At 40.9% G+C, this 11729-nt stretch overlaps 1 protein-coding gene across 1 annotated transcript; it reads right to left on the reverse strand.

Moving 5' to 3' along the window:
• Window positions 1–2945: 2945 nt before the first annotated feature.
• Window positions 2946–8617, reverse strand: LOC122760984 (leucine-rich repeat transmembrane neuronal protein 4-like). Its single transcript, XM_044016193.1, has 2 exons — window positions 8185–8617; window positions 2946–4624 (listed from the first exon to the last, which is right to left on the reverse strand). Exons 1-2 carry the CDS (start codon window positions 8270–8272, stop codon window positions 3057–3059), a joined length of 1656 nt encoding a protein of 551 aa, XP_043872128.1. The 5' UTR covers window positions 8273–8617; the 3' UTR covers window positions 2946–3056.
• Between the last annotated feature and the right edge of the window lie 3112 nt (window positions 8618–11729).

Below are 11729 nucleotides of genomic sequence, written 5' to 3' on the forward strand. Positions count from 1 at the left end.
TTATTATTCTAATTTAACAATAAGTTCAAGTATCAAGTGCAGAAAATGAGAGTGATATTTCGAATTGGTCATATTTAGCATGTTTTGTTTATTGTACGATCATTGTTGATAACCATTGTCAAATTATAGAGAAATAAATGCTTTGAGTGAAGAGCTGAACATGATATAAGCAAGTGAATCATCACTTTGTTCAAATGGCTTAATTTTTTATGCATATATCAAATATTATTTGTTTAGTATTGTATTATCACAGATAATATTATATTATATATATATTATAGTGATATATATCGCCGGTTCAAGTCCCCACCAGGTCAAAAGGGCTGGGGTACCCCTGAGCAAGGTACCCAACCCCCATTGCCCCCTGGGCACTACTCAGTGTGGCAGCCCATTGCTCCTAATTTTAGGATGGGTCAAATGCAGAGAAGTAATTTCCCTAAGGGGATTAATAAAGTATAAGATTTAGATTTAGATATATAATATATATATCATAAAGAAACAACCAGATGACGATGTTATGTAGTTTAAAAGTTTAAAAGAATTTGGTGTGATTTTCTTTTTCATTTAGTTTTGTTTTTTTGGATCAGATGAGTAATAATTCTAGAAATGAGAACATGATGAATTCAAAGGCAGCCATGTGCACTGTGACATTCTAAATTACATTACATTATATGTCATTTAGCAGACGCTTTTATCCAAAGCGACTTACAATTTGTGGAATTTAGTACAATCAGCCAGGGGTGGAGTCAAACTTGCGACCATGATGTCTTTCACACACTCCATATTTTATAAATTATATAAAATATCAGTCAAAATGATGCAGCATCAAACAGAAATGTAGAAGATGAGAAGATGAGATCTCAACCTCTTTCATTGTCTTTCTCCTGAGGTCAAAACATGATCATGGACAAGGGCCTCAGTCTCAAGACCAAGTCAAGTACCAGGTTTACAGCTATAGTCCAGGACCTGCAGGAGGTTCACAGCTATAGTCCAGGACCTGCATAAGGTTTTATGGGAAAGTGACACAGGAAAATAAAGATTTGTCCACCTCCAGGAAATTGATTGAAGGGGTTTCACCATCATATGAAGTACAGAGAAGGGGAGGGGCAGATGCTGAGTTATTGTGATGGCAGAGAATCTTAATGAAAGACATGGTGAGAGTGACAGAAGAGGAACAAGGAGAGATGAACTCATCTGTGTTGCTATGGCTTCATGTTTGAGGAGAGATGACGAGGCTCAGAGAGCTGGTGATTCTCTAACTGCTGAGTGACTGATGTTCCTGCAACAGCAATCAAATGCACAAACAAGCAAACAAGCAACACATTCACAGATGAACTCAGGACTGTGCACTGTTCAGTGATAGGTCCTGTCTCATTCCCTGTAATGTTTTAAAAATAGACGATGGTGTTTTAGGACAGAGAAGAGAAAGAAAGTGTATGTACGACCAACTGATAAAATATTGAAATATCGGCATGTTTCAATGTTCTTAATGTAATTGTTTGGTTATCTTTTATTGCTTTTTGTCTGTTTAATATAAATGTAGAATAACAGATACTCTTTTATTTCTTCAGTCTGTGCCCACAGTTCTAATCTATGGGAGTTTTCACAGGGTGCTGTCGCTCTAATGTTGATCCAGCCTTTGCTCTTCCTAGTCTGGGTTAAATCCTGCTGTATTTGGCTCGCAGTAAAAGAAAAGAATCAGCTAAATTGCCAACTTTAGTCAAGACAGACAGAAAGGTTACAATTACTCAAGTTCCACTTAAAGAGACACTGTGTTCCCTTTCACAGAGGGTGGACCTTTCATTGATGACATCTACAGGAAGTGTCCGGACCATTCACAGTGATTCTGATAATATTCCAAGCACGGTGGCATGAGGCTACAGGAATTAAACTCAGCATTCAGAGAGACAGCCAGTCCTTTTATGCTGTGAAATCCAATGTTTTTCTTTTCTTTTTATTCTCATCACCTAGAGTGACAGTCGTCCTACACACAGCCACAAATTCCATTTGACTCCAGTGACTCTAGTAATCAATTTAGTTACATCAGATGTGCATGATTTAATATTTTGAAGGTATGCATCATAACTTGCATTCAGTGTCATCTTGCCACTGACACACGTGGTTTATAAATGTTCAGTGTCCTGTGTTGATGACCACATAAAGCTTGTTACACGTTATAATTCTGCCACACACACATTCATCCAGCTCATCCTCCACATGCAGTCAGCACAGATGCCAGGAGTAACACCTCAGCATGAGGACAGGACGAGCGGAGGATCAAACCACTGACCTTCTGCTAAAGATGACTCTTGAGTCGCACAGAGCGGCTCATATTTTCATTCAATCAAACACGTGATGAGGAAATAACATGTTACTTTGAACATTGTGTTGTTATGTGTCATAAGCAGGTCATGTGACAACCACATCATTCCAGGGAATCACTGAAATGAGTTACAGTAGCATCTTTTATTTACATTCCCCTTCATCACAATTAAACATTCACAACACTGCAGTCAGCAGGTCAGACAATCACTAACAGAAATCAAAAGGCATGTGGAGGAAGGATCCCTCCTCCTCCTCACTGCTGCCTCTGTAGTCACCCTATCAGAGATAACACCAGACATACTGTACATGCCAAGGAAACGCCAGGTCTAGAAACAAGTCTGTGTGAGAAGGCTGGAAACACACACACACACACACACACACACGCACACACACACATGCATAGCATTTTAATGATACAATCTGTACATACTGATGTACAAATGTCTCTCTTACAAAGAGAACTGCTTCAGAGGACGCAGGTCAATGTAATCAGCCTCTTGTCTGTGTTTGTGCAGAACTCTGCAGCACTTGCATCAGAACTCTGCAAACACACAGTCTGCAAACAGGTCATAGCTCGTTATTCAGGAAGTGTTTTTGCAACAATCTGCTTTGTTCAATAATAATCGATGGTCCCAACGTTCACTTTATTTACCAACCTACTGCGTAAGGGAAATGACAACAGTGGCTGACTAACAAAGCAGTGGACAGAGCTTTTCTGGTAAGGGTGTGGGTCATACCTCGCATTCTCGGGAGCCTGAGATAGTGTAGGTGCAGGGTCCTGTCCCGTTCACAAGCACGTCCATGGCCTCAGAGTTGGTGGGCTTGTAGTCCACATAATACTCCTGCAGCGGAGAGCTCAGCGTGCGCTCTGTCTCTCTGACTTTCTTGCGGTGCTTGCGAACAGCCGCTGAATGCTCCTGCAACTGCTTGACACTGCTAGGATAGCGCTTCCAAGACACATAGATCACCAACAGGATCATTGCAACAGATAGAAAAAGAGCAACACTTCCAGCAACAATCTTATGGAAGGACACAGGCTCCAAGTCCTGCTCTGGTGGAAGTGCCACAGGTGGGGTAACTACCGATGATGTGGGGGCTCCAATGGTTCCCTCTCTCCTCTTTCCAGAACCAGTAGGTGATGCAGGAATGGCTGAGTGAAAGTCTGTCTGTACAGGGAGATTAGATGGGGCTGGAGCAGGACTCACAGTGAGTGTTGTCAGTGGGCTTGAGTGACAAACATCAAAAGCTTCAACAGCATCCATCACTTTCTCCCCCTGGGCTTTCTTGGGAGAGGCACAGATCATAGTGGTCTCCTTTGCGCCTCTGAAGTTTTTCAGCCAGGTAACCAGAGGACAGATGGAAGTGCCACAGTCCCATACGTTTCCAGCTAAACTGATGGTCGTCAAAGAGATCCAAGCATCAACCACCTCTTGGGAAATATTTGTCAGCTTATTGGAGTCCAGGTTAAGTGTCTGCAGGTTGGGTAAGCATTGGTAAACTACAGCATCTGCCTCTGTCAGATCATTCCCAGAAAGATCCAGTTTTTGGATTGAGGCCCAAGTCCAAGTCAAGCCCTGGTTCAGTGAGCGAATGCGGTTCCACTGCAGATAAAGTGCCCGCAGGTTGTAAAGCCGAGGAAAATGAGAGAAATTGATTTTTGAGAACTGGTTATGCTCCAGATGCAACTCAGTGAGCTTAACCAGGCCTGAGAATGCATTCCGAGTGATACTGCGCAGGCGATTGTAACCCAAATCCAGGAACTCAAGATTTCTGCAATCTTGGAATAGACGCATTGGGATGACTTTTAGAGAGTTTGAACGTATGTGGAGGCTGAGAAGCTTCCGTAAACCCTGAAACTGCCCAGGCTGCAAAGCTTGCAGCTTGTTGTATGACAGGTCAAGATTACGCAAATTAGGGACTGGGTGGAATGTGGTGTTGTGAAGTGATGTGATCTTGTTAGAGCTCAGGATCAGCTCTTTAAGCCTCCGGACTCCTTGGAAAGCCATTCCATCCACGGTGGCAATGTAATTGTGGTCCAAGTAGAGCCATATGAGGTGGTTGAGTCCTACAAACTGTCCAGCACGAAGAATGGCCAGGCTGTTGTATCGTAGAGACAGACCTTCACAGCCTCCAGAGAGGTTCTTGGGAACATCACGAAATGCGCTTGACTCACAGTAAACAATTTTTCCATCACAGCGACAGCTTTTGGGGCATGGGCGCTCACTCAGAGATGGATTTGCTGCCAGCCACACCTGCATCAGGAGTTGGACCACCACCCAGCGATGTCGCAGAGCAGATCCTGTGAGAGGGGGAAATCAGGTGTTAAATAAATCCTAAATTATTGTTCAAGAGACGACAATGTTCAAACACTCAAACACTGCTTTCCACATGTACAAGACCGTAAAACAAATAACACAACACATGTCAGTAACAGAAAACAAGGTTATCCGTGGAGAATATCATTTACTAATTCTCTGTTACAAATGAGGTTTTAAAGTTGAAGTAAAATGGTCAGTGGCTTCCTCATATCACTCCTTGTTCTGAGGTGAGACTGAGTTGATTCCATTAAAGTCGTTTCCTCTTACACAGCCACTAATGATGTGTCATTTAGATACATTGATTTCCCCTTGAGGAGGTGGAGTGAAGGGATCCACAATGTAAAACATCCTCAACATTGTAATTTATTACAGTTATTATAAAAATGAGATCATATTTCCATGTTAGTGTAGAAGTGGTAATAACTTGATAAGCTTGGCAGGTGTCATGGTCAACAAATGTATTATGTTACAGTATAAGAGGATTTGTTATATCATAAATGAGTTAAATTGATAATGTTTTCCATATTTTTTCTGGCAAAATTGCCACAAATGACTGGATATAATAGTTTTAATGAGAGGTAACAAACGATACATGCTAGCCAACATTGACATTGCACTCATTGCCAAGCATCTGCTGTTCCCATATGGGTATATACTGTATATGTGTTTCCGTGTGTGTGTGTGTGAGAGAGAGAGTGTACCTGTTTTTCTTCATTATTCCTTTCACATGTGGGGAAACATGTGTTTGTGCTGATCATGTTTGTTGCTTTAATGGAAATGTTGCTGTGTAGTAACATGGAGATCACATGATGCTCATTTCTTCTCCTCTCCTCTGAACTAAATTAATTTACCAAGTCTGTGATTCAAAGGCTTAGAAAAAAAGGAAAACAATACTGGTTTATAACTATTCCCATGTGTAATGTTCCATATGCATGTAATGGAATTTTGACTGGGGAAGAGAATGTGGAATGTTTGACATTAATGCAGGTTTTGTAAAAAAAAAAAAGATGTATATGCCTTATATCCCAGGAGAAGGGGGTGACAACACTGTGCTGCTTCCATTTCCCATGTGCAGAATATGCTTGCTTTATTAGAAGTGACCCCAGCATCACTGTCACACTCTCCCATTCCTGACTATGTTTTAATGAGCGATCTGTGCATTAATACAAGTGAAACTACTGCACCTACACTTGTGGAGGAACACAGTGACGTGTCACTCATGCAACCTCTTACTGGTGTACTATGCATAATTACTGTTCTTCTGCTGTATGTACTTAGATGAGCAACTTCATACCAATCCTATTGAAATGTCAGAGGTTTGCATGTCCTTGAATCCTGCAGCTGTTGTGATGTTACTGAAATGTGGATTCTATTTTATGTCATGCAGATGTTGCTATGTTGCCTGAATGATAATAAAGGATTGTTGCTTCATTTCTCATGATCTTCATCTGAAGGCATGTATGTGATGCAGGCTGTGCTGTCCTCAGCACCAGCCTTTCAACCCTAACACATACAGGGACTAAGTGCACTTTACTGCTGACCTAAAATAAAACCAAATGTGGCTTAATAACTTGGCAAATGGACTCACTAACTGGTGCACTTTGAGAGCATACAAGTGGCTCATTGCTATCTGTTACCTGTCATTGACAAAACTGCGACTGGCCTCAGCCTTGACTTCACAACTGGACGGCAGCCGAACACACAGAAAGGACCTACCCAATCCAGCATCAGCAGCAGATGCCGTCCTATTAGTCTGCCATTATCTGTGAGGCGACAGCACGGCTGCCAACACACACACACACACACACACTGTACTACAGGGGGATGACTGTGACCAATATAATCTCTGTTTTTTATCTCAACACTTGCTTTTCATTGTTGTTACACATGTGCTATGTTTGTGTCATTTGTTTCAAATCAAATACATTTTTTAAATAATCATATAAAGTAACCTAAAACTACATTATATAAGTAACAAGTTCTGCTGTTGAAAAAGTAAGTAATACAAAGTTATCCTATAATAGTTTAGGCAACAGAATCATTATATTCCTCAGTGAACAACAACTCAAATCTATCTTTCTGTATCAAATTCTAAAAGACTGAAGTCCACACACACACACACACACACACACTGAACGTTGATCCATTCCACTGTGGATTCAGCCCGTAGCTGAACTCATGCAGGCCCAGTGATCATGAGGAGAATAGGAATCTGTGAATGACAGATACTGAATCCCAAGTGTTTCACAAGCTATTTGTTACAAATAAGCAAGTGGAGGATTTCCTGATATCATCCTCAAAGGGTTCACTAATCTCTTCACCTGCTTCGCCTGACATCAGCATGTGATGCTACAAGGCCAACAGTATGTTCAGATGAGCCAGTGTGACTCAGGTACACAGCGTACATGTGTTTTTAAAGTAGTGGCATGTGTCAAATCTTATGTTTTCTCATCATACTGTTTCCCTGTTTCTAAAAAAGCAGGTCTCTAATGATATGGCCCATGAAACATAAGTGCATGCTGTTAATGAAAAGCATCACCGTCAGCTGCACCAGTGGATAACTGAGATTACAGTGCCATGTAATCGCTAAATAATTGTGGACAGCAGCACAGAGGTGTGATTTTTAGCCAGTTTTTTTTTTTTTAATATATGTGCAGAAAAATGTGTGTGTGTGTGTGTTTTCCTAAAATGTCCTGATATCTGATCGGGAGACAGAGGTCTCTGATGATCCATATATATCCTACACACTGTACTGTTGTGCTGTGTGCTGATGTGGTGCAGTAACTCAATGAGGGTCGATAAATCATGTGGCCTTACAATTAATGGCACAGCACCACCAGTGAACTTGGCCGTCTGTGTAAGTGTAAAAATAGTGGAAATTTAAATTGGGCAGGGTGGGGATGTGCTTAAGAAATACTGAAGACACACACACACACAGAGGGGGGAGGAGGAGAGAGTGCGTGGTGACACATGGATGCACAGTTTTCTCTGGGATTTTCGGGAGTCCCTCCTGTTGGCAGCTGCAAAAAAACGCGACGGTCTTTGAATGAGAATCAGTCTGATGAAACTCCTTCAGTCCACAGTGAGAGATTGAAGTGTGTGTGTGTGTGTGTGTGTGTGTGTGGGGTGCTGGATTGACAATGGGCCTCACAGAATAGGGACAGTCAATGATTATGCAGGACCGCGCTTATTAAAGTTGACTGGCTTCCAGCATTCAGGTTCTTCCACCATCACTGTCCTCATTTACACAAACAGCCTTTTTTCTTCTTCTCAGTCTTTCTGTTCAAATCTTTAAACGCAAACAATCTCGAGAGTCTAACATCCAAACCTCCAGGAGATGAAATGGAGGGAACACTGTGTTGCAGCTCTGCGACTAAAGCAGCAAATTCCACTTCAGCAAAGACACTAAAACCCCGATGACGTGTAGCAACAGTGTCTCTGTAAAGACCTTTATTTGTGAGTGAAGCGTGTGTGGGTTTGATGAGAATATTTCGTAACAACCCACGCGACCACAAAAAGATTTAACATGAACGGAACTTACCCATGACCGCGGTTCCGCCAGATCCAGCCTTCAGGTTTTTAATGACTTTTGCTGCGCGACATCCGAGTCCGCATGACGCACAGTCCATACACCGTACCGTCTCGATCCTCGTCCTGATCCTAGTCCTTATCTTGGTCCTGATCCAGCAGCCCGGTCTCTCCGCGCAGCCGTCGACACCAAAGCGCACCTGCCCGTTACTCCCCCGGACCTGAATGCGCGATCCGATTTAGTTCTGCATCCGTAACCGTGCGACTGAACCGGAGCGAATGTCATTTACGTCCAATTCCAGAATAAGGAGGACAATCCGGTTTCTTTACTCCCTCTCCATATCCACGTCCCACGTCGACGTCTTTCAAGTTCCAGCCAGAGAAAATACTGCAGTAAAACAGCGATTCATGTCATATATGCAGAGAGAGTGTGAAGGAGCGCAGCAGCGTTCACATTCCTCTCCACAGCTCAACCCGCAGATGCTCAGTGTGATCCACGCGTGGCGCACACGCAGATCCACAAGTCACATCTTCACGTTTCCATCTGTATGTCTCTGTGAAATAAAACACGCTGCATGTCAAAGCAACTTTGCACCATCTCAATGCCCTCTTCTGGTGAGACGGAGACCCACGAGAGCATTGTGCCTTCACTGTTACAGTGAAACGAATTATTTTTTTAAGAGATTTATTATTTGGTTTGAACAGAAGAATATTCACTAACATTTATGACTTAACCAATGTATCACAGTATATATATATATAACATCTAGTTCTGCTTTGGTCACATATGTGGCGCTGTCCTTGGTGCTGAAATGTTTCTGTTTAGTCAGTGACTGAAAATATGTTGTGTTCACTTCCTGTCTCTATAAACTAAATGAAACTGAAAACATTAACATCATCATTATTAATATTGTAGATGAAGCGCATACACATGCACTGGTTGTCAGTAGTTCAATCTGTCAGTGAATAAATGGTCAAATAAATCAGCAGCTGATGACATGTAATGTAACGTAATGTTGCCACACACTGTCATTATTTTGTTGGACTATTCAAATGAAAATTAGTAAATTTCACATTCACATTGAATAGGTAAGTATTTCATAAAGGCACTGTTTATTTACAGAAATCCTCTTTTGTTTGTATGTTTTTAGTATTTCCTCTTCCACACATTCACCTTTTCAAAATGGAGCCTGAGTCTAAACTGCAGCGTCTTCCACTGTAGCTCGGCCTCAGTATCTGCTCCCATTCAATCTGGCTGATGACTTTTCTTCTGAATGCTGTTCAATAAGCAGAGGCTGTTCTGCTGACGGTGCTGAAACAAAGAAGCCACTGGGAAGTCATGGAAAAACAGACAGTGAAAGTCCACAAGCCACAGATTCATGTTATTTTTTCATCATCATTTACAAGATAAAACAAAAACAACAGGAAACACGTTTGAAATTAAACTGCAGATTTAAGGTCAAATGTCTTTGAGAGGAAAACTAGCATTAGCATTAGCAATAGCTCTGCCACAGTTGATTCAGTATTAAACTATACAGACATTTAAGTGTGTATTGACATTTACTTATTTTATATATTTTTAGTGCATTTTTTTAAGATTGACATAAAAATTTAGAGCTGTGGTCTGTGACAGTAGGAATGAAGCTCCGCCCCCAAAACCCCAGAAGTCATTATGGGAACTGGGAATTTTCCCTGATTTTCTTCTGGTATTTTTCTGAAAATCTAACTTGTTGTGTTCCCTAAATGTATCCTAAATACACACACATACAATACACATACACACATATATGCATATATATGCAGTACATATATATGTATATATATATATTTCTATATAGTATATAGTTATATATATATATATATAGTATATAGTTCCATGGAGTGATGGTTTGGACTCTGCCAGTGAAGCCATGTTCTTCTTAGTGAGTGTGACAACAGCAGATATTTTCAGGTTATCTCCAAAGTGACACATTGTTCTGTTCTCTTCTGTCCTCCACATGTTCACATCACACTGGGACTTGTTCTCTCGACACCTCTTTTCTTTTTCCATTTCCTGTGATCTTAAACCTGGCAGAATAATCTTAACCTGCCTCAAGGCAATTTTCAACCTGACACCGGGTTTCTCTATTTCACCTTTGAATGTGATCATCAGGCAGATATCTCGGGAAAGCTTCTAGAATAAATACATACTCTATGAAGTCAAAATCATAGGCACTGGGAGGAGCTTCCGTCTCTTCATGTTACACATTTGTAACTTTGTTTGTTTTTGTTAGAACTTCAAGGTTGGCACAGCAGTAGATGTGGTTGTCGTAAATGTCTGTTTTGCAGTTGCTTCCATTAACCTTTACCCCAAGCTGGGTTTCAATCTGGATGACTGTGTTGCACACACTGCAGCCCTGGTTGAGCTGAGGTGTTTGGACGTGGAGGTACATGTTAAACTTTAATCATCATTTATATTCTGTGCTTTATACATTGTCAATATCACAGACATTTATTCATCATTTATCTATTTGTAAAAATGTATTTTTTTCCTAATAATTAAACTTTATCGTGATTATAGCTCTCTTATTCTCATGTGGGTATCAGTAAAGATTTATGTGGTATATTTCTTTAATAGTAAAGTAAAAGGATGGCATATTCTTATAACATATTTGTTGATATTACAGTGTGTGCGTGTGCCTGCTTCATGTGTTTTGTCTTGGCAGAGATGTGAGCGAGATAAGAGGTTGGCATCTGTCTGTGGTCCTGTCCTGCCATCTGTCAGCTGCCCATGAGGTCACGGTGAATTTGAGCTCACACGAGTCAAACACAGAGAGGTTCATCGTGTTATTAATGCAGAAATTAAGAAAAGCAAAAGGATAAGAAGAAAACTAGCTGTGTTCTCTTATAGATGGTTATCGTGAAGGCAAATACAGCGTGTTGTATTTATGTGGTTAACACATGAATCCTTTTGCTAGCATATGGTTCCAAATTTAAGTCACAAGCAAAGTTGAGCTTATGCTCTTGGGAGATGGAAGAATTTGCATAATGTGAGATGATAGGGATCTATAAAGCCAGCAGATCAATGAGGTCCAATTACAGGCCACTGGAGTTTCTTATCTGCCTCACTTTAACTCTGTGCAGCCTATGGTCCTACACTTTCACTAAATCTGCAACGTGATTAGACCAAGTGATTGACACAGGAAGATTATCACAGAACCCCATCACTGTTTGTCTGCTTTTTGTGTTCAAAGACAGAAGGAAATCCTTCTCAAGGACATGTCCTGTCTTTCTGTTCTCCATCACCATATTTTAACTCATTATATTGTAAATAAATCTCTTATTTTTGAAGTTTGCTACATGAACACATGTATAAATATAAATGGAAATACAAAATGGGGTCACACTGTTTTCAGAGCCTTTGGGAACAGCAGTGAGGTGTGTGTTAGTGTTGGTTAAAGATCATTCACCTGTGAAAACCAGGAGTCACAGCAGGAGAAATAAACCTGCTCTCTAAAGACACTGAAACACTTTCATCTATATTTATTTTTCTAAAGCGTATGTACAACATTTGCACAA

This window comes from Solea senegalensis, unplaced genomic scaffold, assembly GCF_019176455.1.
Source record: "Solea senegalensis isolate Sse05_10M unplaced genomic scaffold, IFAPA_SoseM_1 scf7180000014284, whole genome shotgun sequence".
NCBI lineage: Eukaryota > Metazoa > Chordata > Actinopteri > Pleuronectiformes > Soleidae > Solea > Solea senegalensis.